Genomic DNA, 26,680 nt, shown 5'->3' with positions numbered 1-26,680 from the left:
TCAGAATGTCCAATTACAGCTCTGGAAAATATTAAGAGACCACTGCATCTTTTTTGGAGGATGTACCAGGAAACAAGCTGCTACACGAGGAGGGCTGGACAGGGTCGTAGAAGGGCATCAACCCAGCATCAGGACTGGTATCTGCTCCTTTGTGTGAGGAGGAACAGGAGGAGCACTGCCAGAGCCCTACAAAATGACCTCCTGTGGGCTACTGGTGTGCAAGTTTCTGACCAAACTGTCAGAAACAGACTCCATGAGGGCCCGTCATCCTCTAGTGGGACCTACACTCTCAGCCCAGCACTGTGCAGCTCGATTGGCATTCACTAGAGAACTCCAGAATTGGCAGGTCTGTCATTGGCGCCACGTTCCCTTTTTGAGAGCAGGTTCACACTGAGCACATGTGACAGACGTGAAAGAGTCTGGAGACACTGTGATGAACGTTATGCTGCCTGCAACATCATCCAGCATGACCGGTTTAGCGGTGGGTCAGTGATGGTCTGGGGAGGCATATTCTTGGAGGGTCACACAGACCTCCACATATTAGCCAACGATACCCTGACTGCTGTTAGGTACCAGGATGAAATCCTCAGACCCATCGTCAGACCTTACACTGGTGCAGTGGGCCCTGGGTTCCTCCTGGTGCAGGACAATGCCCGGCCTCATGTGGCCAGTGTAGGCAGTTCCTGGATGATGAAGGCATTGATGCCATTAACTGGGCCTCATGTTCCCCAGACCTGAACCCAATTGAGAACCTCTCGGATGTTATGTGTCTGTGCATCCGGTGCTGCCAAGCCACAGACTGTCCAGGAGCTCAGTGATGTCCTGATCCATGTCTGGGAGGAGATCCCCCAGGACACCATCCACCGTCTCATCAGGAGCATGCCCAGATGTTGTTCGAGAGTGCATACAGGCACATGGGGGGCCACACACACTACTGAGTCACATTATGAGTTGCCGTGGTGAAATTAACACAACTTGGAACAGCCTGTGATTTCAATTGTTCACTTAGATTTTTGGTGTTAGTTTGAATCCAGCCCTCAGTTGGTTGGTGATTTTGGTTTCCACTGTTACGTCATTTTGTTCTCAACCATTTACACAACGTACAGTAAAGATTTTGATCTTTAATACATTTCCTTTATCAAGATGTTAATATGTAAACATCAAGATGTTAATATGTAAACACCTCGATCCCTGGGGTGTAAAATTTAATTCAGGACTGAATCTTTCTGTTGTATAATTGCTGTACAGGCAAATTATAAAATCTTAATGTGGCCAGATTTGTGTGACGCCTTTTGGCAAATCCTCTTTATAGTGCAGAGAATTATTCAACATAATCAATATCACACCGCTGAACTGACTGACTTCAATTTAGCAAAGGGACTGTTCCGGAATGTGTTCATGTCAAATAACCAGAGAGAACACAGAACCTAGGAGAACAGAGTACAGAACCCAGGAGAACACAGGAATGATTTAGCACCAGTCTGACGCGTGTCACAGGGGACCAGGACCACTCAGAACCTTTCTTCAATTACCATGGAGTAAGAGCAGAGCAAATCAACATTCCAGCTCCTTGTTTGGAGTTGAGGGTCTGAGCGGAGCGCACGGCTCTGCTCACACAAAGAGTCCATTCGGTTTGCAAATGTTTAAATGTAGAAGCCTTGGGATGTTCTGTAGTTGATTATGTGGTTACAGGGATAGGGCTGCCTGTTCAGGCTATGCCCTCAGATTGTACTGAGTTCAAGTAGTGTTGTAATGCTGTAGGTTTCTAATCTGACCATTTTCTCACAGCAAGTAAATATTCCTGGTGCAACAGAGAATGATTGTGTCAAATAAAATATGGCAATGTTTTGTAGTGGTTTATAAAAACAACTCAAGTCTGACATTATGAATTAGAAATGACATGCTTAAAAAAACTTTAATACGTTAACTTTGAATTTCCAGTGAATAAGGAATATTTTTACACACCAGGGAGATTAAATCAAGTGCCTGATCTCAAATTATTTTCAGACTGTAGATAATGTTGAACTACATTGTTTGGAGACACCCATGAAAAACAATTTGTAATACATGGTTTAATATGTCATCATAACCAAAGAAGGAGAGAGATAAAGTAGCCTGTGTGGTATATTTTCAATAATGCCTGTGATATAATGTGTAAAGATTGTTATTTTTTATTTTTTTAAATCTCTATAAATGTATATAATGTGTTTTATGTTTAGAATGTGCGGTAGGAGTGAAATCTACCCCAGCCAAGTTAGCACAGTGGGTGGCTGCTAACAGGGATCAGATCTTAGGGCCAAGGCAACAAGGCTAATAAGGTTAGCACTGGGGCTACATCACTATTAGCGTCACTATTAGCACTGACTGGCTATTTATTTTTCTTTTCAAATCCCCAAAATCCACATCAGAATAGACGCTTTACAAGATTAGTGGATTTCAAGCTGCTCCCGCCTAGAGACTGTGAATTTCTTTCCTACCTAAACAGCCTAATGCCCCCCATTTCTAAGTACATCTTGGGATATTAATACAGGTTAATATTAATCTCATAACCAGCTGTAGACGTTCTCTTATTTTAGCAGAGGGTGGGTCTTCAGGAAAGTTAAATAAAATGGGTGATTACGGGCTGAATTTTCTGATGATTTGCAGACAACAACATTTTTCAAAAAAGTCAGAGACCGAACTGGGCTGGACATCTGTTTCTGGTCTACGGGTGAAATTACACCAACGACAACAAGTGTGCTTACTTAGAAAATGATTTCCATTTGAAATCCAGTCGGTGAAACAGAGAGACAAAAATAAATAAATCCCACGTCGGCCTCAGGGCGCTGGGTGCACCAAGAATCGTAGCGGTGCATGAAACCCTACACCCATTTAAATGATCAAATACGCTCTGCCAATTTTACAGAGCCAAGTTTTTGGGGAGAAAAATCATAAGTTACAAATCTGTGGCGGTGTTAGTTTCTTTCTCCTTTTGCTTCTTTTCATTTGATTATCTTATTCCTCTACAGGTAGAATGACACTTCAGGAGCATTTTAAACTGCATACAGCCTAGAACCTCTATAGAATTCAGCCGAGTTCCAATCTAGAACCTCGTGATGTGATGCTGTCAGGCGGTTCCGTATGGCAGTTCCTTTGAAAACCAAGGCATCCTTAAAGTGGCGAGTCCAGTCCCACAACAGATTCCTGTGTTGGCCACAGCATTGCTCCAGACCAGAGGACACTCCGTGGCTGGCTTTAGTGGTCTGCTGTTGTTTATCACTTCAACACACGTTTTTTCCAAAGCAAGGATTAGTCAGAGGGCCACCACAAAGTTACAGACAACAACGTGTTTTCAGGAACATTCTCAACAAACACGCTGTGTTGTACAACAGCAAATTAAAGACAGCCAGTAGAGAGGAGTGGCAGAGAACGTTTCTATGGAAATGGTTCCTCTTTACAATGACCCAATGAAACTTTGATACAAACCTGCCACTTGAAACAAGGTGTAGTAACAAATGACGGTCATGAAATCCACCAGTAACACTTCATGAACTGTCTGATAAATATCCAGAAGACCGGTTCAGAGGTCTGGAAATCAAAATAACCACGTAAGCTTTCTGATTGGGAGGATAGCTGCTGCCTAGCTTCAAAAATACCCTGGTAAACCTACACTTCTGCTGATTAAATGAAAATCAGAGCAATGTTCTCAAATGGGCTAAATGGATCAGTGTTGTCATAAGACTTTTATAAATGTTGAAACATGGTGGTGGTAGTAGAAATTATAGTAGTGGTTGTAGTAGTAGTAGTAGTAGTAGTAAAAGAAATGATAGTAGTGGTTGTAGTAGTAATTGTGGTAGTATAGTAGTAGCCGTAGTAATGGTAATGGTAGTTATGGTAGTGGTGGTACTAGTTATAATATTAGTGGTAGTTAAAAAAGTGAGGGTATATTATTACCTGTTAATGGGCTGTCCCGCGGGGGTGTGGTCCACTTCATAACCCTGACTCCTCAGCACATCAATCACTGTGTTGTTGCCAAGGAAGTGACCTGTAATAAAACACATCAATCACTGTTGTTGCCAAGGAAGTGGCGTGTTATAAAACACACCTTCAGTCTCCCTGAAGCCACAGCACCCCATTCTAATGGTAGAACAGGATTTGGTTCCCTACTTCACATAAAGGGCTAAGTTCTATGTTCCACAGAACTTAGAACTTACGCAGGGTTGCATATTGGAGGCTTGATATTACCTACTGTAATACCCCCTCTCACAGTGGTCCATGAGAAAGACTAATAAATAAGAGAAATACCCAGTTTGCAATTGTTTATGTAATGTAAAGAAAATCTAGTCTAGCTGGAAGCGTTAAACTAATTGTGTTCTGACAACAAACTGACAATAGACAGCGGAACATATTGGAAAAAAGAGAGGAAGGAGCAGCTTCAGTGAGGGAGGAAGAAAATGAGCGATGGAGGGAGGGAGAGATGGCGAGGGAGGTAGCCAGTCGTCGCACTACTTTGCCCTCGGCCCTTGTCTGGACCCTCTGACCTGGAGAGCAAGACCTGCCTCTCCTCTCCTCCCCCTTCTCTCCTCTCCTCTCCTCCCCCTTCTCTCCTCTCTCCTCTTCTGGTCTCCTCATTGTGTTCAGCCATGTAGCATGGCAGCGTGTTAACAAAGACCTTTCCTTCATCTGGTCCTGACTAACAGAGCTCTAACCACAACGCATGACTCCGCCCTGACTGGGACAACCATCCATGGAGAACCCCAGAGGAAGGTGGAGAAAAGGAAAAGCTCAGACCAGGACCGGTTTCAACCCCCAGAACCTAATCCGACAATAACCAAACTGAAGCCAATGCCTTCTGTATTGGACGGCAGTATGTCTGCATGCCTGTCACTAATGACATCTGACTGAAGAACAACACAGCCAACCCCACAACCCAAACCGCCCCACCAAAGCCCCCAGTACATTACCTACATTAGGTCAATGTCTTTCCAACACTTTAGTGTGAAAACACCCACAGAGCGTTTAACGTGTACTTGTTCTTTCACAGTGAAACAGCCAGCCACAACTTAAATGTGAGTAGTTCACTATGTAATGAAAAGGGTAAAACGTTCAGCTTTACGGCACCTTCTATTTAGTGAGAAATGGAGCCTACATGTAGTCTTTCTCACGACAATTCTGATCATATGAAACTGATTAAAATCAAGCCTGTTCCGAAGGAGTACCTGGAATTAAAAACAAAAACAAAATAGACATTTATAATTATCATGATTGATGTTCTGGCTGGAGAGAGGAAGATGGAAAAACAGAAAATTATGTTTTAATGGTTTAGTTTTTCCCTTCTAAAATGACGCTGAATACAAGGCGTAGCTTTTGGCAGACATAATCCTACAGAATGGGAATCCAGACCTGTCAAGCTCTTTGTGACAAAACTGTCATACAGAAGCCCCTTTTGATCCGGTCAGTAGCGCTAGTGGAGGAGGAGGGAAAGTTCAATATATAGAGAGGCAGAGCGATGGAAAGCGAGAGAGAGCGAGAGCGATGGGGAGCAATCTAGTATCAGTGTCTATGCTGCTTGTAAGGACAAGCTTCTCCAGGTAGAAAATGACCTAGAGAGGTCCACTGAGGAGCAATGAGATCAGCATGATTGATCTCTAGGCCGGGGTTAGATCTCCATAGGGGACAGGCTGGATGAGTAATGTCCTGGATGGTTCAGGGTTAATCATGTTTAAAGGAAAAGAGTAGTAGGTAGGTCAGAAGGCCCTGGCTACTGTAGGTTGCCCTGAGGCTTAGCATGACCTCAGAATGACTATCTTATCAGTGGAGGCACACACCTGTTCGAACAAGTGCCCCATTTCCTGCCACCCCCCGCCTCTCTCTCTCTCTCTCACACACACACTCCCTCACTCTCTCTCTCACACTCTCTCTCTCTCTCTCTCTCTCTCTATCTCTCTCTCTCTCTCTCTCTCTAGGTATCCATTCAAGGTCTCTCTATATCTCTCTCGTCCGTAAAGTGTTATTCAGCCTGGCTTTGTCATCACAGGAGCCCAGAAGACTGCTTCTACAATATGACAATACATTGTACTCAGCTGTTGGCCCCTGGTTGAGGCTTAGAGGAAACAGGCGATTTTCATGGACAAGATCAGATTAAGTGAACAGCACTGTGACACACACATAAACACGCACCAATAAACACATAATCCTCCCACCCACATATACAAGCACAACCACTCACCAATGCGCAGACACACACACACACATTGAAAGGCCACTCTGTGTTGACCTCCAGCCTGGAGTCTAAGTGGCTAGTTGAAGCGGTGCCAAAGTCAACCCAGAAAATACAGCACCATTCTGATGTTGGTCTGACATGGCACACAAAGACCCCACATCTCCGCTGTCACGCTCGTGTGAGATCCTGGCTGGCTGAAGGCTCTGTTCAATACTTCCCTGAAAGGAGAAGGATTTTTGCTGATTGTCCAGTTTCGTTTTTTTGCTCCTGTTTTAATTTCTCTGTGTGTTTATGTGTGTGTGTGTGTGTGTGTGTGTGTGTGTGGGTGTGTGTTCGTGTTTAACTAGTAGCAGAATCCAAGTACTGACAGTCCCTTCACTAAATCTAAGCCTAAAAAAGCACCCATTGTCACCAATCCTTGCTACCAATTATGAGAACATATGGCAAGCCTCACATCGACTTTCTATACAGTGCAACAATATTTATATTACAAATTATAACCTGGGCTGTGTAGCAGTTCCCAAAACACTACGCGCTACCTGAATAAACAAACGACAGGCATATACTTGTGTGTGCGCGCGTGCGCAAATGCACAGAATGTTTATGTGTGTGTGAGTGTGTGTGTTTGTAAAAGACCTGCCTGCCAGTGCATCTGTTTGTGTACATTGCCTTATTAGCTGGGCATTCCATCACACATTCAGCCCCTAATCACTGCAGCTTGCAGGCTGGCTATTAACAGCACAAACCTTCATTTAGTTTGGAAGCCAAATGCTTGTTCACCTAAATGGCATGTCGGCTATTAAATATTGCAGCCTGCACCTTCAATCAGACCAGCTACAACAGGTGAAAAAGCCACCAGAGACTAGCCTGGCAGGTAACGTGGACTATTTAATTCGTGTTTAGGCCAAAATGCGACCAATTTGTCATTCACTAAGATGACCGCTAAAGATCTGTAAATATCAAATTAGAATACAGCATCTGTAGAGAGCAGGCACAGCTAGATGGAGTTAGAGAGCGGAGGTATGGAACTGTGTTTGCATTACGTCCACAGGGGGACTGACCATCTGGAATTTCAGGCTCCAGTCCATCCTGACCGTGTCCCCTGATCGCTGGTGTGTAGCCCCAGACAGAACGGTCTTTCTGCGTACGGTCCAGCCACAGTGAAAATGTTGACCACGACACTGCAACTGTTACTGAGACAAGGCCTCCCTTTCCAACTGTGAGGAGTGACTTGAGGTGTTTCTGCTGCCGTGAACATAGAATTACTAGAAGAGAAATAATAACGATCCAAAGTGACTTATTGTCATGTGAGCATAAACCCAGCGTTATCATAAACCAAACATTATCATAAACCCAGCATTAACATCCCACAGTTATCAGTAGATGGCCATCGTCGATACATATCCCTTCTATGCGTTATATTTCTATGTCTGATATCTGTTCCTCAGATCTAATACCGGTTCCCCGGATCTGATTTCTATTCCCCGGATCTGATACCTGTTCCCCAGGTCTGATACCTGTTCCTCAGTCTGATACTGGTTCCTTGGATCTGATCCAGGTTCCCCGGGTCTGAATCCTGTTCCAAGGGTCTGATACTGGTTCCTCAGATCTGATCCCGGTTCTGATCCTGGTTCCCCGGGTCTGAATCCTGTTACCTGGATCTGAGACTGGTTCCCCAGGTCTGAAACCAATTCTCCGGATCTGATACTGGTTCCCCAGATCTGATACCAGTTCTCCGGATTTGATACTGGTTCCCCAGATCTGATACCAGTTCTCCGGGTCTGATCCTGGTTCCCCAGGTCTTGGGGCTGAAAGTAACAGAAGCAAGAGGCATGTGGAGCGGACGGGCTGTGGTGTGGTCTGATACCAGAGGTGTGTGGAGCGGACGGGTCCGGGGGACATGGCACCAGCCAGCAGGTCTATGGGCCCTGGAGCCTCCTGACAACTGGGTAAACAACTCCAGTAACGGCCGACGCCAAATGAACTCCGTGCTCCCGGGAATCCAGACGGAGACAGGGTCAGCAAGAAGGGCCATTAGACGAGTGTGTCAAGGAGGTGGGCTAGGCCAAAGGTCACCAGGGGGACCCTCCCTCCTGTCCCTAAACGTCCCTCAGGGCATCACTTTCCACAACTGGTCTTATTTACGTAAGTCCTCTTATTTGTCAACGACGGGGGGTGTCGGTCTGAACGCAAATGAACAAACTGCCAGACAGGGACTGTTCCTATGGTGCTGAGACCCCACAGACTGATGTAGGTGTGTGTGTATGTGTGTGTGTATCTAGGACTGGTATGTGTGTGTGTATATGCGATGGATCCAGGTCTGAGGTGTGTGTGTATAGCACGAAAAATTCAACATGGGGTGAATGAAGACAGAGATACATTTGTATTTGCCACAGCCGTCTAGTTCGAACTGCCTTTTCAATCTAAAAACACTCTGGGGCTGTTCTATAAGCCAACTTACCGAGAGCAAAAACCTGAAAATGCTGAACAAGAAAATTACAAATAGAGGAGTCATGATTTGACAAAGCCTGAGTAGTTTTTTTTCTCCAGATTGTAAAATCAGTGACTGCGTTCAGTGGCCAGAGACCAGACATAGTGGCCAGAGACCAGACATAGTGGCCAGAGACCAGACATAGTGGCCAGAGACCAGACATAGTGGCCAGAGACCAGACATAGTGGCCAGAGACCAGACATAGTGGCCAGTCTCAAATGACACTCTATTTACTGTACAGTGTGCCCCTTTTCACAAGATCCCTTTGGGCCTTTGGTTAACAGTAGTCAGGCTCGTAACCAGGGTGTGAGTTTTAACTAGGTCCAACATTTCAGAAAGCTTAAACAAATTTGCTGCACACTTCAAAACCCATACAATGTGATTTGAAGACGGCAGCTTGGTGTCCTGTGTAAATACTTGATTTATTTGCTTCTTTTAATGCGACGCAACGCATACAACAGGTTTTAATGACTACCCCTCTTTACCAACATGATCCTAATGATTCTCATTTATTCATATATTAATTATTGTATCATGTTAATATATACTTAACACTTTGTCTAGGTTCTCAATTACATGTACATTCATTTTAAACAAAAAGTGTGTTGCGTAGATCTAATTACCGTCACCAGTTCACAACCCAAAATCACCGGGTTTACATATAAAATGGCACTTTGCTTGGTAAACTTTGGTAACAAACTGACATGTTAGTTAAATGTTGCCACCCATACCAGTCATCCTGGCGCCAGGATGACTGAGGGAGCATTTTGTATCTATGAGGGGCATGTCTAATCACTGAGCAAACCCCCCCCCCACCCAGATGAAAAATGTTGAAACATAAATCTGCATGTAAAGCCGACCGAAACACATTGGTCGTAACGTCTTGACTATGATGATCAAGCCGGGTCGCATTCAAATATGATTGGCTGTGTGTATGGAGAAACAAAACTGAGGGGGCACGACTTGCTACCTGAGGGGGCAATGCCCCGTTTTGCCCCCCCCATGGAACCGGGCCTGCGATTATTCATCTGCGTTGAATAACGATAAAATGCCGGGCGGCTTTTCGTTAGTTACAATACAATAGCTACATAACGTAACTTTAATGGCAAAAAAAGCCAGTGGCTCCAGCCTGGAGTCCAAAATGAGTGTCAGCACAGAACTATGGCTACAGATGATAAACGCAAACCATAGCTCTGGGACAATTTTTTTCAATTTGGAGCAGGACAATATTTAAACAAATAATATTGTTTTTTTTACCGAGGTCCGGGCCTCGGGGTACCTCACATGTAGTTACGGCCCTGACAGTAGTGAGCTGTGGAGGAACTAGTGTGCCATTTGGGAATCATTATATTTAAGTTTCCAGACATAATTCCTTCCCAGTTGATGGACAGCAAAGACTTTCCTCTGTAATTCCTGGTAATGAGCTCTGCTTTTGCTGTGGACTGCAGTTAGTTTGAAGGCAAGTACAGGGATGGCAGTTTGATTATAAACGTTTTAATGTACAGTTTAATTATTCATCTTTAAATGTTCACTAATAAGAAATAAATGTTTGTTTATATTGTCCATTAGACTGCTGGGATAGAGGACTCAGGGCCTTTGAAGCAGAAAGCGTCTGCTATTCCCTGAGCTGAGGAGGCCAGGCATCACGATTGCCGATATGTGAAAGCCTGTTTAGCCTTGGCTGGCCTTGGTCTTGTTTAAAAGGTTCAGCATTTGATATTTAACAGCCTCAGCTCCCCTGGACTGGCTGGCTCCCGGCCTGACCTTAGGGTGACCCCAGGGAACAGGAGGTGAAGGCCAGCTGGGCCCCTCAAGATCCTTCCGTCACACGGCTTAGTGGAGCGCTGTCGGTCCGTCCGCCTGCCTGCTCACTCCCTCCACCTCCACCCAGACTGTTTACTCCCTCCACCTCCACCCAGACTGCTCACTCCCTCCACCTCCACCCAGACAGGTCACTCCCTCCACCTCCACCCAGACAGGTCACTCCCTCCACCTCCACCCAGACAGGTCACTCCCTCCACCTCCACCCTGCCTGGTCACTCGCTCCCCTTCCAGCCCACCAGGTCAGCTCCTCCATCTCCACCCTGCCTGGTCAGTCGCTCTACCCACTCCCTCCTCTTCCACCCTCCCAGGTCACTCCCTCCACCTCCGCCCTCCCAGGTCACTCCCTCCACCTCCGCCCTCCCAGGTCACTCCCTCCACCTCCACACACCTGTATGGTCATAATGTAAAAAAATAACAATTCAACCCTTTAAAACGTAGGTACATCAACAGATGTTAAGGGAGTACATGTAACATGGCTAGTCCTGCACTATAAAGCACTTTCAAAAGGTGTCAGTATTTTGAATTTAATTTAATTAATTCCAGCGCTGTAATAATCTGTGTATGAAGCTGTCCTATACCATATGCACTGTCACATCCAGAGAACCTCCAGCCAGCTGTATAGACGGTACCCACTCTGGCAGGGAGGACTCTTTGGCCTGGTCCCCTAGCTTATTCCCTTGATTGATGTGGAGCCTATTTAAAGTCCAGCTGAAGCAGTGAGCCAAACGTAACCTCGACATGTTGTTTCAGTGTTTCGCCTGTGTAGTCATAAATGACTTTAAGCCATGGAAACAGAGAAGTTCAGAAGTCAATGAGTTTTGGGGATGTAATTTCTCCAACACAAACACACCGTCTGAGATACGTGGTGGCTTTAGGGAAGGAATGGGTTGGCACAGAGGTGGTCAAAGGTAATTTAATAAGTGGAACTGTTACTGTAGTGTGTGTGTCTGTGTGTGTTGGAGTGTATGTGTCTTGTAAGAGTATTTTAAAGACAGATAAAAGAGTGGAAATATAAGCCAATGTACCATTTTATTCTGTACCATAAGCAAGCATCATAAAGACAGTTTGAATAACAAGGAAACCTCTCGGTTTAATGTAGTTACTCGTTCATTAGTTTTGTTCTCTGCTTACATATTTCCTCTATCAGATCCTGCAGGAGTCACAGTGAGACACACTTATCTGATCAGCCTCACGGCGTCAGAGCTTCTATACAGGCCAACACCACCTTGGTGTGTCCATGAACAACAGGTACTGTGTCACGCAGGCAGGCCACTGTTGACATGGCTGAGTGGAAATGAAAAGAGCGCACCTCCGAGACAGCTCAGCGACACACCCAAACAAAAACCTCTCACTCACCAGACTGGGCCTTATTTCCTCCGGTTTTAAAGGCTACAGGTTAAAATGTCAGTCCTCTCATCTACAGTGTGCCAGGAGGTGGCGTTGAGGAATCTGTTCACCATTCCTCTGGCTCATATGATAACCTCTTAGCATCCATGACAGGAGGGAGAGCGATAAGGGGACTGTGGAGAAGGCCAAACAAACAACGGAGGAATGTTAAGTCCTGTGATGGCGAGGTCTGATAGCACGGGAGAGGTGAAAGCACTTGGAGAGTCTTCAAATCAAACAGTTGACAAAAGACCCCATAGACTACTGCAGTTGGAGAAGGTGCCTGTGTAAAGTCTGTCTGCGTCAGTCTGTCTGCATCAGTCTGTCTGTGTTAAGTCTACCAAACTGCCTTAAAAGAACAGAAGTGTTTGTCCACCGCTTACATAAACGTCTGAAAACATACATTTCCTGGAAATTAAAGTTATCAGTTTGAATCAGAAATAGGTAGGATTACCATGTCAGGTCAACTGAAATGACTAAATAAACATTCTAGAGATTCAAAACAAAGCAAATTTTTTGTTTTTTTACTTGGCCAATAAGATATGTTTCTGAAAGACTTTGTAACCAAAGAGCGTTTGCTGAATATAGATTTCCACCCTGAATATAATTTTAAGTGAACATTTTGCTCTGAAGTAAAACTACTTTTTGGCAAGCCTTTCTTAGATCTCCTTTGAACAAATCAAAAGGGTTTAAGGACACTAGCAAACAAATAAGCTTTGCATTCCTGAAGAACAGTCAGAGAGGTTCTGAAATGACACCATACTGGGTGGCAGGGTCCCAGTGGTCAAGAGTATTGGGGTGGCAGGGTCCCAGTGGTCAAGAGTACTTGGGTGGCAGGGTCCCAGTGCTCAAGAGTATTGGGGTGGCAGGGTCCCAGTGCTCAAGAGTATTGGGGTGCCAGGGTCCCAGTGGTCAAGAATACTTGGGTGGCAGGGTCCCAGTGGTCAAGAGTATTGGGGTGGCAGGGTCCCAGTGGTCAAGAGTATTGGGGTGGCAGGGTCCCAGTGGTCAAGAGTATTGGGGTGGCAGGGTCCCAGTGGTCAAGAGTATTGGGGTGGCAGGGTCCCAGTGGTCAAGAGTATTGGGGTGGCAGGGTCCCAGTGGTCAAGAGTACTTGGGTGGCAGGGTCCCAGTGGTCAAGAGTATTGGGGTGGCAGGGTCCCAGTGGTCAAGAGTATTGGGGTGGCAGGGTCCCAGTGGTCAAGAGTACTTGGGTGGCAGGGTCCCAGTGGTCAAGAGTATTGGGGTGGCAGGGTCCCAGTGGTCAAGAGTATTGGGGTGGCAGGGTCCCAGTGGTCAAGAGTATTGGGGTGGCAGGGTCCCAGTGGTCAAGAGTACTGGGGGTGGCAGGGTCCCAGTGGTCAAGAGTCTTGGGCCAGTAAACTAAAGACTGCTGGTTCCAATCCCCGAGGTGAAAAACCCAGTTGTTCTGACCCTGAACAGTTTGCCCACATGTCTCCCAGGTTGTTGCTGTAAATAATGTGTAAAATATCCCTGGTAAAATATATATATTCTATATATAGCTTTAGTTTATACATATAACACTCTGGTCTCACTATTTTGGGAGGATAGTGCCATTTTAAACAGACCATTTACACAACAGACCATTTATTCACCCAACTGGTCATGGCCACTAGAAGAGCACTGACAGGCTGCACCCAGGGTGGATCGGACGACCACAGTAGACAGACAGCAAAAGAACGTTGTCTCCACGGCCTCAATATCTACTCGCTGTCAAGCCGAGGTCCTGTGGCACCCTCAGTCACCACTGTTTATACCAAACAGCTTAGTGGACTTCCACTAGGAACAATGAACCCAAGAGCATAGGAGCAAAGGCAGAAACAGAATGGAAAAGAGGGTGTGAAGCCATTCCTGAAATAAACCTGAAAATCCCAAATGGTTGTCTGTCCCAAATGGCACCCTATTCCCTATTTAATACACTACATGGGGAATAGAGCGGTATTTGGGATGCAAAGTTACTGGTGGTGAAGGCTTGTCTTGGTTACTGCGGAGGCAAGGGTTTACTTCGGGGATTACATATTGCTAGCTGCTGGAGGAGAAGTCGTCAACCTGCCAAGCAAAGCAAGGGAATTATGGGAGTTGAACAAGGCCCAACATCTTTAACTATAGGCAATGAAAATGATATCAATGGTACAGTATCCTGTAAAAGTTCAGCGGTTTTCAGAAAAATAAACATGATGGGCTATCGCTGCCTTTAACGGTGGAGTCGTCAGATATCTCTCAGATTCTTTGCCATGTTATGTCTTGCTCTAATTTGATTTCACAAAATAATATCTGGAAGAAACACTAAAGCAACATAAGCTGAAAGTCACTATAGTGGCAGATCCTCCTTTGGGGTCCTATGGTAGACCTACAGGCCTGGTTCCACATCTGTTTGTACTGTATATAACTAATGCATATAGCTGTGCTACAGTAGGAATTGGCTAGACAACACAGACACGTCAGCAACCGGGGTAGACTCCCCCAGGGTGTCACTGGACACTATCTGGGCACAACAGAAGATTTTTCACATTGGCCAGCTCAGAGATTCAAACCAGGGATCTATCAGTTACTGACAACATTTTCTAATCGCTAGGCTAATCGCTAGGCTAGCTGCCACTACAACAGCCTTCAATTGCCTATTCTTTCCTCCCTCTATCACTGTCTCACTTGTTCTCTCTCTAGCACTCTCTTTTCCTCTCCATCCTTCCATCTCTATCTTTTCCTCTCTCTTTTTCTCCTCAATCCTTCCTTTTTCCTTCATCTTTATGGAACAATCTTTCTGTCCAATATCATCTCTCCGTCCCATCTCCCATCTTAACTACCCGGGACGTCAGTAAGAGACTTCGGTTTGCCTCCCAGAAAGCCTGTAAACATTCAGCAATGTAGCTACATAAGGAAATAAAGTCAGTTCCATTTGAGCTCACTAAATTACTATCTGATGTTGAATACAAAAATACAAACTCATCTTTTTCACATTAGTAATACATGTCATTGAGACTAGAGTACACTTGCCTTTATAACATTATATAATTTTAACAAATCAAGTCATTCCAATAAAATAATAAAAAATATTAAAACACTCTTTTAAAACGCTTCAATTTAAAGCATATATTTACATACAGAGGAATGCAGGAGATTCATTGGGGAGGTTTGGCTTTATTGTCTATCATCGTTTTTACTCGTTCAGAGAGACAAGCTTCTGCAATTTCACGCACTTTTGCACTTCGTTCCAAGTAGAAGGGCCAGAAATCTGGAATGCTTTTATACCAAACTCTGTACGTGCCTTAGGCACCGTCTACAAAATACAGTCAATTGATCGCATATCAACATACACAACCGCTGAGTAATAGCCTTCTACTTGACAGAAATACTTATAAAGTATGAAGTATATCTGTTTTATAAGGTTGAACAGGACCTACAATGTCTTGGTGAACCTCCGGCTAAACTACAAAAGCAACAGACAAATACATTCAAGATGAGAGAGGAAGAAACCAACAAAAGAGAATTTTTAAACTCGACTTTCAACTCTTGGAAGTCGGAGTTCCTTTTGACGAGAATTAGTGTATCCGATGACTGTCCCCTCCGGCCAGCCTCCGTATGAAATGAAAAGGACAGCTTCTCTTAACAATTCCTCAGTGGAACATCAGTCGAATCCTAGATATGTCATTTTCTATCCTTTCATAGTTGAGGTATTTGTCGGTCAAACGAGAGTCGGGCCTTGGGGTAAAGACGTAAAGCCTAATTCCAGGTGCACCAACACCGGCTCTGGGTCAAAGGTCGCAGTTCAGGTGAGTTCAGCTCTTTTGATAAATCACTTAGGATGTTATGACAACTTTTTACTAGATGGTTCCATGATACCCTAGAGGGATGTCCACAGGCTATAGCATCTGTGGGAAATGTGACTAGCACGCCAGACTCAGATACAGTAGAGGTGAGAGCATTTATTTTTATTTTTTTACATTTTGTTTTTGCCGTTCTCTAGCGGAAAACCTAATCTCCAAAACATTTGAGGAAAATTAAGAAATGTTTTACCATTAAAGAAATTTAACATTTATTAAACTTCAGAAGCCAGTTTGATTTTTCGTGATACTAATCATAAAACATACGTAATGGTCAGAGTAAAAAATGAACTTATTGGGGTGGATTTATATCAGACAGCAACGACATACTGGCCCGCCCAAGTAAGATCCCAGTAAACTTTGCACCAGGCATACATAGATTAGCCATTTACTCATTCCTCATCTCAAACTAGGTACAAGCCAGTGCATGTTAGCACCAGAGATTTAATCAGGAACCAGACCTAAGACATTGAAGTCTAAAAGTACGAGCCAGAAGTATCTCCCGGAGTCATTTTTCTCCTCATTGTGACAGCGTGTTCATGGTGGCTCCATGACTGGGGACATTCCCCTTTCTCTCTGTTCCCTAGATGTTGCACTACAGGACCAGTATGGCTGTGCTCAAAAGTAGTGCACTAAATTGGGAATAGGGTGCTATTTCTGACGGTGACCGCCATCTCATTTCCATGGCTACAGCAATGCTGGTCTAGTCTGGTCGAGTGGGACGTCTGGTTTCTGTACCCCTGCTTCTGACATGTTTACACGGATGGGGCCGACCACACCAGGCTGACGGAGCTGATGTAGGCAGACTGTTGATGTGACCAACCACCGTTGACAAGTAAATGGGCAGTTATTTTTTACTGTGTTAAAAAATATCATATTCATGTTCTGGCTGTGCTGTCTCTGGTGTGCTATTTCCGGTACCAAAACATGTCTTAAAATCATGAATATCACTGTTTGCCATTTGCTGTAGTTCAGCCAGATATTGGGAGTTGAACAACATTAGAAAGCAGAAATATATCCCTTAGGTCTCCTTTATTTGGCATGTTTTCTTTGGGCCTGTGTTTAATTTGTGATCTTAAACTAGTAGACAGGCTATTGTTAAACATGAAACAAAACTAATGAGTACCTATTTTCTCTTGTCAAAACATTTTTTTTGTTGTTGCATTTTCCAGTCTGGCACCTGTCTTGGTTTAAAAGCACCTAGAGGGTTTGTGTTACACAGCAAATATACCACGACTAAGATCTGTAGCTAAGCAATCTGTGTTGCTTTCTGGTAAATAGCCCATAGCCACAGCAGCACAATACCACACCCCGTCTTACTGACTTAATAGAAAACACTTTGTACAGTATACACTATACCTTGTGTACTGTATGTACACACCAGTACTATGGCTACATGCATAACAGCATTATACACACTCCTGTAATGGCTAGTCTACCCCACCTGCTACTGTTACCTAAATCATTGCGACACCTAGCTAGCTAACCTCCTGTCACAACTACATGGCTAACCACTATCACAGTTAGCTTACACCGTCCCACAAATAGCTATCCCTTGCCACAGATCGCTAACCCCCTGCTCCCGCTACATAGCTAACCCCCTGACACAGCTTTGCTAACCCCCTGCTACCGCTACTAGCTAAACCCTAGCTAGTTGTGGCAGGGGCTTAGCTAGTAGCCCCTGCCACACCCATTCATTCACTTAGCACGGCCTATAAGGCCATATACCAAAAACAAACCTAATTGTCTGTGAAAAAGAATGAAACATTTCAAAGTAAACATTGAGGCGGTCAACCACATTTAGCAATTACTTACCCCACAAATATTTAAATGTGTGGTTTCGGGCTTAGAGGTCTGTGATTTGCTGAGCAGCTGTAGAAGTGCGCGGCATATATACCTCTATATGTATGCATTCAAAATTTAACTCTATTCCCTGTATAGTGCCCTACTATTGATAGGGATATATAGGGAATAGGGTGTCACTGAGTGAGCTCATAAACTGTTTTTCCTGCTACTCCGAGAAACTGTAACGCCGGCAGAATTGGAGAGCCCAGCCCTCAACAATATGTAAACATATCATTTTATTAGACTGACTGGCATGTGAGCTATAACTGTTTCCATATGGGCTTCCCAAATGTAGTTTCACTCAATCATAATTTGACTTGAATATTGTCAGGAATATTTCGAGGAATACGATAGGATGAGGAATTAGGATGTAAATTATATATGATATTCAGCAATTAAGAGAAGCTCTAATTTGTTCCAGAAGGGTTGACAGTTCATTTAAATGCTACTGCACTGAATTTGTATCTAATTAAACACTTGCAACAGATCCATGTAAATGCCATCTCCAACTTCACCCACATAAGTGGAACACAGCTGGGGAACCACACCATTATGTGAGGAACACCAGCATCACAAGCTGAACCACACCATTATGTGAGGAACACCAGCATTACAAGCGGAACGCCACCATTATGTGACAATGTGATTTACTGGGCACAGATCATCAATTTCCTTCAAACTCATCAGCAAGCTCAAAGTATTGGGTCTGGAAACCCTCTGCAACTGGATCCTGGACTTCCTGGCGGCCGACCACAGGCAGTGAGCACTGGCTACAAAACCTCCTCCACAATGACTCTCAACATTGGGGGTCCCCAGAGGTGTTCCAGTCAGCCCTCAGATGATAATCAACAATAGGTCAGCCTACAGGGAAGTGTTTAGCAAAGTTGTTGTTCTGTGGTACCAGAACCTTTTACCTCGACTTCAGCGAAACAAAGGATTTGTCACAAAGTCTGACACCAACAAACCAAGAGACTAAGTTTGTATTTACAACCAATCAGACTGCTCAACGCCTGAACCTCTCTGACCACTGCAACTTAACACACATGTACTTACTCAGTCACTCACTCACAGAGACATCCACATATACATACAAAAAAACAGCATTCCTTCCTCAAGACGCTTTATGAATACCAGTGCTAGTCCAGACTGCACTCTCTGTGTCTCCCGCTCTGACAACAGCATTAGATCCTAAGCAGATATCCTCTTTGATTCAATGCAGGTTTGTTAAAGTAGGCAGGTTTCCATCCAATTAGCTACAGATTTTTCAAATTGAAATATTCCAAAATCTGCTTTGTGAAAGTAAGCTACCAAGAGTGTGTTTCCAGCTAAAATAACTGTGGATAATAATGTGTTGTTGTTGGGTAATCTTTCGCATACATTTTCACGTACGGAATAGACATTTATTTTCAACTCTTGACAGGTTTCTGAACAAATCTGTCGGATTAAACGGCAGATGTGTCAAATCTGAGCTTGCAGTCTAACCTTAGCATCTGCGCCATAGACAACATAATAAGATTACAATCGACGCAATGATCATTCGGTCAGTATTTTATTTTTATTTATAAACCTGTTAGGACATGACTTTACTCGCATGGAATCCGTGAATGGAAACGTGGTCAGTCACAAATCTTTCAACTTTATTACCTTTCCACCTGCCAGCCCCTCAGCAGTCATGACACCGCCAGGCGTTGACACCCGGGTGAACCTGGGCCAGGGGGCCCGTGAAAGGCCTCAACCCAATAGCACTGTGTCACCGCTGGGACCGGTTCTGGCCCATTGTTGGTCCGTCTGCCACTACTTGGGCTTATCATGCTGGGGTGGAGTATAATTGACTGCGTGTGTTTGTGTGTGTGAGTTTGTGTGGTTAAGGGTGTGTGTGCATTCTCATGTACAGCATGTTTGTGTCTCCGACAGGCTGATAAGATAAATAAACAGCGGGTTGGCCAAGTGATAGTTTGGGCTTTACTGTGTCGTCCTGCAGACTTTACTAAACGGGCTCCAAGATGCAAAGCGGTGAAACCCAAACAACATTAGGGCATATTTCTCACACGACTGAGAGAGATAAACACATGCCAGTTTCCTCATTATTCCCTTTGGCTGCAGCAAAGCACTTTGTCAGACTCCCAAAGGGATCTGTAGACCCCACATTGTGCACTCCCTTTTCTCGTCTCTAGGTTATGATCAAAAGCAGTACACCACATAAAAGTTAGGGTGTCATTTGGAACCAGGCCTGTCTGGCTGGATATCTCTGAAGGTGTCATTTTCTAGAAGGATCCTAAAAATAAACATAATAGGTGAGGCTCTGTGTTATTTTCCAAACGTCCCAAAACCAATCCACCAAATTCTTGTGGAAATGTACTTGTTAAATTAACTGAGCTACAACCAATGCTCTTTCCAGATATACATGAAAAGGCACCGTTGACAACATAGCAACTCTAGACAGAGACTAATATTAAAAATTAGTTAACAGACCCGCTCCGGAAGAGCAACGGTTCTGATGTGGCACGGTGAGGCTCCTCCTGACTCCTGCATGGAACACGACGGGGAAGATGAGAGATGATTGGGTGAGGTGTTCATGTGAACACACTATGTTAAAACCCATACCAGTCTGTCATCACGTGGGCGCGACTGAATTTGGTCATGACATTATGTGTCGCTTCATTCCGTTATGTTTGTTGAAGCCACACCCCTTTTTATTTGCCTGTGTTCAGCAGAATCAGGCGAACCAGGTGGTTTAAGCCATTGCGGTAAAAGCATTACCAGAATGTGTGTTTTTGCAGAGGTGGGGTGCCCCTAGCGAACCATTAAATATCAAACAGGTTGTGAAACAAACACTAGGTACACATCAACTGAAACAGGTGAGCCGGAGTAGTCAGGGACAGGTGTCTAATCCACTTCAAAACAAGAGGTTGTTTTAAAGCTGAATAGGTAAGACTCATGGTTGTAAGAACAATTCCAATATGGGACCAGTAAGAAAAAGTATGTAAATGTATGCAGTCACTAGTTCAAGGAGCAGTGGATGTGTCAGTGTCAGTGAGTGTCAGTGAGTGTGAGTGTCAGTGAGTGTGAGTGTCAGTGAGTGTGAGTGTCAGTGGATGTGAATGTCAGTGGGTGTGAGTGTCAGTGAGTGTGAGTGTCAGTGGATGTGAATGTCAGTGGATGTGAATGTCAGTGGGTGTGAATGTCAGTGGGTGTGAATGTCAGTGGGTGTGAGTGTCAGTGGGTGTGAGTGTCAGTGGGTGTCAGTGGGTGTGAGTGTCAGTGGGTGTGAGTGTCAGTGGGTGTGAGTGTCAGTGAGTGTCAGTGGGTGTGAGTGTCAGTGGGTGTGAGTGTCAGTGAGTGTCAGTGGGTGTGAGTGTCAGTGAGTGTGAGTGTCAGTGAGTGTGAGTGTCAGTGGATGTGAGTGTCAGTTGGTAGTTCACAATCTAAATGTTTTCAATGTTAGTCATTTCAATTATTTAATTTCAATAAAACTACAAACTCACTGGATCTCCTCCTAAATATATGTGTTTTTTATAGTCTAGCAGACGTTTAGATGAATATCATAAAATTCAAAACCTGTATTCCCCTGCTCTATGGTCAACAGGCATATTTTACAGTGCGAATAAAAGAAAACAGCAAAAGAAAAATTCCAATTTTTTTCAAATGTCTCTGTGGCCACCTGTTGATTACCAGAGGGACATGTTGAGCACTGATTATTCTAAGAAAAACGTTTTATTTGGCAAATGTTGACAGTTATTAGGCAGGAATAGTTTCATTATAAAGATTTCCTCGATAGGGCCATCAAAATGTATTGCCAGCACACACCTCTGTAGGAGGGACCGTTTAAGTTCCTTTACCTTTTTTGTCAATAAACGCTGCAATGGAAATCACTCTCCAGTCTCCGTTTGACGTGACAGTATGACCCATCAGGTAATTCCATCTGGTTTTTAGTCTACAAACTCCATGTGTTACTATGACTGTGGCTTTAGATCCAGCTTTTCTTTGTCCTTTAGAACTTTGTGCCCATAATACTAGGTCCTTTACGGAGTTCCACCTCTGGGTCGCCACACCACAGACCGTTATTAGAGTTCACCAGGGGGCTCGTTCATTCTAAGTTCATATTAATACATTTGGTATCATGAGTTTTCGTATGGTGAATTTAGAACGGGAACTGCAAATCTCAACGTGTGTCCAGGTTCATAAATCGCTAGCTGCATGTCCAACAATTACTTCAGGAAATGTATAAGCTTGATATTTGCCGTTGTTTCCCTTCAACATAATACATTTATTCAGTTATTATGGGGTGTAAATTTACACCTGTGAGATATCAACGGTCAGACTGATTGTCATGGCGATGGCTAGTGATTACGGTATTCCGGCCCTGTCAGTGTTAAGGACGGCACCTCATGGCCTGGGCAGAACAGGCAGATCAGTTTCACTGGTGTAGTGGACAAGGCCCTTGTAAAGAACCCTCTGGGATGGGGGGTGTAATGAAATGTAGTCCTTTTTAGACAGGCAGACCTATTAGTCCGTCTGCTTTCACTTCCAGACTTCCTGTAGAGCTTCATGATCATCAGACTGTGAAGGCTAAACTTTTTGCTGCATCTAGCTGAGGCTGCCCACTCTTTCCATGAAAAGCTACACAGAAACAGAATATATCTTTGAACTTGTCACTACTTAAGAGAGAATTCATTGCGGTGTGTAAATGTTAACAAACAGCACCAAGATAAATCATGTAACAAAGCATGAAACTAAATTGTACTGAAACAAGAAGCCTTTCAGCCTGGAACTGAAGTTCCCCTTAAAACAATAGCAATTTAAATGTCAAGGTTGAGCAAATTCAACGCTAGCGGTAATCAAATTAGAGCTAATACTTCAGCCATTAATTAAATCTCAGGTGTTGACAGTCTGGGTGACTTGAAGTAGCCTCACACACGCACGCGCACGCACACGCACCCACACACATCCATCAGGACGCATAGGAACACCATTAAGACCCATAACATTTATCTGAATGAATCCCTTTGCTCACCTTTAAATTCCTCATCAGCTCTGTCTAGCTAATGAAGTGGTGCTTAGCGACCAATAATTCTAATCAGTCCACACAAATCATCCACCCCTACTTCACACCTACTTCTAACAGAACATACACCCCCTACTTCTAACAGAACATACACCCCTACTTCTAACAGAACATATACCCCCTACTTCTAACAGAACATATACCCCTACTTCTAACAGAACATACACCCCCTACTTCTAACAGAACATACACCCCTACTTCTAACAGAACATATACCCCCTACTTCTAACAGAACATACATCCACTACTTCTAACAGAACTTTCACCCCCTACTTCTAACAGAACATATACCCCTACTTCTAACAGAACATACACCCCCTACTTCTAACAGAACATACACCCCTACTTCTAACAGAACATATACCCCCTACTTCTAACAGAACATACATCCACTACTTCTAACAGAACTTTCACCCCCTACTTCTAACAGAACATACACCCCTACTTCTAACAGAACATACACCCCTACTTCTAACAGAACATACACCCCCTACTTCTAACAGAACATACACCCACTACATCTAACAGAACATACACCCCTTCCCTTCTGACTGTCCTTCTGTTTAGATAATTTCATCAAGACATACAGTATTTGAATTGCTTGAAATTCACCAAGCCGGGCTGATTTAAACAATTACTTATCATATTCCACACACTAAGACTATCACATTAGGTGGAACCACCTTCACAGTGGAGCTGTTAGCCACAGTATAATCTCAATGGAAAACCAAGGATGAATGTTTTACTCCTACAGTTAAATCAAGCTTAACTTCCTTGGTCTGAGCCTGTTCCCCAGCCAAGCCTGACTTGCTCTGAGCCTGTTCCCCAGCCAAGCCTGACTTGCTCTGAGCCTGTTCCCCAGCCAAGCCTGACTTGTTCCATGGCAGGACAGAACACAGGGCTACAGCGCTGTGGTTAGACCAACACACACCCGCAGAGACACACTGGTGCAGGTCATCATTAATAACGGTGATGTAAGCCCTGAGCAGTCACACCTGGTTTTAAAGCAGAACAGTGTTTTATATGCAGCTGCAACAGACATGGTTAGAGATACAACATGGGCTGAGGTTGTGGTGAAGGGGAGGGGTGTAAAGGAGGGGGGGTGGGGGTGGGGGTGTGTTAGTGATGGAGAGGTGGTGTAGTGGTGGAGGGGATGTGTGTGTGTTAAAATCGGGTGTGTGCTTGGGGGGGTGAGAGCACTAACTCTCCTGAATGAATAAGACTTGGCAGGAGCAGATGAGGGCTCCACACTCAGCCACTTGGTCCATAACAGAGCTCAGTCCGAATGAACTCTCCACAGTTCACAGGTCCCACTGATAAATCAAGCGGACAATGTGACAACAAGTGGATTCCTGAATGTGAGAGCGGTGTGGATCCCAGTAGAGACCAAGTAACAGAGGACTACAGAGCTACATATTAGCCACACTCTCTCAGTTCTGGAGGGTTTCAACTTTACCCCCTTCAGCCCAGCAGAGCCCTCTCTATTCGGCATGAGTGACACGCTCACAAAGAGAAGAATTTAAAATGTTTGCACTGAAGTGGATTTAATCAAATTACATTTTCAACTCATTTAATTTAATGCCTGACCTGTCCAGGACTCTACCCACGATCTAGAGGGTACTTCCGAATGTACCAAGACAAACACTGGGCTCTAAATGACACTATACAGTATTCTAACTGAAGTAAGTAAAGAATAGGGTCCCATTTCATATTGGAGAAATGCAACCACCAAGCGAGTGATGAGACACTGCAGAGTGAGTTTAGAACCGAGGAGATGATTCACTTTCCACAACGAATGAAAGGGTGTGGCTAAATCATAAAACCATGCAAACCACAATGTCATTGTGAGCCTACAAACCAGAAACAATGAACTTAGATGACCCAGGATTGCTTTCCCTCACACAAACACCACCAGGGTCAACCGTCAATCATCCCTCTCCGCCACCGCTTGGTCTTCGTCACTGACCTGCTCCAAAGGCGAAGAAGAAGCTCTTGTCTGGGTGTTCCTCCATCAGAGCTTTGACTCTTTTTCCCATCCTTTCGTTCCTCTTGTAGATGAGCTCCTGTCTGAAGTAGCTGTCTATCTCCTGGGCCGTAACCTGCTCGCTGGGGGGCAGCGTCACGTTGTTGAAGTTGGGGACCTTGAGAGATGTGCAACAGATTATAAAGCTGGACAACATGGAAAAAATCCTCCTTGCGATAAACTGTCTAAATTGGTGTAATACGATTACGTGGAACAATAACATTCTTGCATTCTTGCTTTGGCAGAGTCTTTTAAGTTAGTGTTAGTAAATGTAAGGATATGTTTATAATATAGATTTTAGAGTACAGACTTTATGGTTAGGGGGTTAGAGGTTAGGAGAAGGAGTTATGGTTGATAAAGACTGATTAGGATGAAGTAAGGAGGACTGGGGTGAACCAGTATGTGGGCAGAGACTCTCCAGGTACCTTCAGCTCCTCCATTAGACTGCTCTTCAAGCCATAGAATGTGAAAATACGTCACTAACCAAATATGAGTTTGGTTGAGTACCTATCTTTATTTACAACTGCAAGGAGACCTGTGTGTACTTCCAGAAAAAGGTCTAAGAGATTTTTAAAAAAGTTCTCAGAAAAGCTTCTCAGTTTACCACTCCTCGCATCTAAACTCCCCTCATCTTTTTTCAAAACCAATTGGAGAAGGTCAGAGTTCCCTCCTTCAAAGTATTTTGACGTTATAAAGCATGGAGAGCTGGCTAATGGAAAGCCATTGGCTCCATTCTTGTCAGAGAGGAGTGTTTTCTCACACCCACATACTGGTTCAGCACAAGGGTTCAGGGTAAGGTCACGACAGACCAATGAGGTAACATGGTTGAAGATCACAGAGTTGAGGTTTATCTCAACCGTTCAGCTGTTTGGGTTTAGTGGACAGTTTGTGGCGATTGTAACTGACCTGTGAGGTGTCGTGGTTGAAGATGATGGAGTTCAGGTCTCCACAGTTGTAGTGCTTGATGAGATCCTCAGTCGTATAGGGGACCTGGAGACTCCCGGCTCTTAGACTCTCCTGTTGTAGAAGAGTCTGGTTCAGGGCAAAGACCACCTGAGGATGGGGACCAGACATCCACAAATATATGATACATTTACTAAATATCCAATTCATGGAACAACAGAAGAGAATAATATATATTTTGTGTAGTATCTGTCTTATGCATACGGTATATCAGTACATGCGTTTGCACAGAAATGTGATATATATCTAAAACAACAAATGTCTCCCTCTTGGACAAAATTGCCTTTTTTTCTTCACACATTCCTCTTTCCATCACTCTGGTACATATTAATCTTTGTCTCTTCTGTTTACTTGGCATTTCCCTAAAACTGCAGGCTATGTTTTATTATTTTCAGCCAACCGTAGCCTGGCCATTGTGCTTTGAGGCTAACTAGTGGTTTTCACCTTGCAGTGTAGTGGCTGACATTCATGCCTTGTTCCTGTCAGATTTATATTGTCTTTCCTAAGGTTAAATTCTTGGTTCATCAAGTCTTTCTGGGCCAAACATGCTGTTTGCAATTGCAGAGCTCACCCATGCTTTTCTTCTTTTTAATTAGGCTCCAAACCTTTGGGGGGGGGGGGGGTAGTAAGTTGTTTTTGCCCATGTTTAAGATTTTTCAGTCAGTAAAGCTTTTTTTTACTTTCATTGTCCCCTCATTAATTCTCATTGTCCCCTGATTAATTCTCATTGTCCCCTCATTAATTCTCATTGTCCCCTGATTAATTCTCATTGTCCCCTGATTAATTTTCATTGTCCCCTCATTCATTCTCATTGTCCCCTCATTCATTCTCATTGTCCCCTGATTAATTCTCATTGTCCCCTGATTAATTCTCATTGTCCCCTCATTAATTCTCATTGTCCCCTCATTAATTCTCATTGACCCCTCATTAATTTTCATTGACCCCTCATTAATTCTTAGTGCCCCTATTAATGTCAGTCAACATATGTATAAAAAGAGTTGTCTTAAAATGCCTTTAAATGGTAAAACCAATATATGCA

The 26,680-nt window shown here is 44.0% G+C and overlaps 1 protein-coding gene across 1 annotated transcript in view; it reads right to left on the bottom strand.

The window, feature by feature from the left end:
* Positions 1–26,680, bottom strand: part of trabd2a (TraB domain containing 2A) — a 59,004-nt gene that overhangs the window by 6,498 nt on the left and 25,826 nt on the right. Inside the window, exons 3-5 of the mRNA XM_010887627.4 lie at positions 25,585–25,731; positions 24,622–24,796; positions 3,934–4,024 (exon numbers count right to left, since the gene is read on the bottom strand). Of these exons, the coding sequence (XP_010885929.1) occupies positions 3,934–4,024; positions 24,622–24,796; positions 25,585–25,731 (413 nt within the window). The remainder of the gene's footprint in view (positions 1–3,933; positions 4,025–24,621; positions 24,797–25,584; positions 25,732–26,680) is intronic.

Source organism: Esox lucius, chromosome 23 (genome assembly GCF_011004845.1).
Source record: "Esox lucius isolate fEsoLuc1 chromosome 23, fEsoLuc1.pri, whole genome shotgun sequence".
Classification (NCBI taxonomy): domain Eukaryota; kingdom Metazoa; phylum Chordata; class Actinopteri; order Esociformes; family Esocidae; genus Esox; species Esox lucius.
The sequence above is the reverse complement of the archived record's forward strand: the minus strand, read 5'-3'. Positions and strand labels throughout refer to the sequence as shown.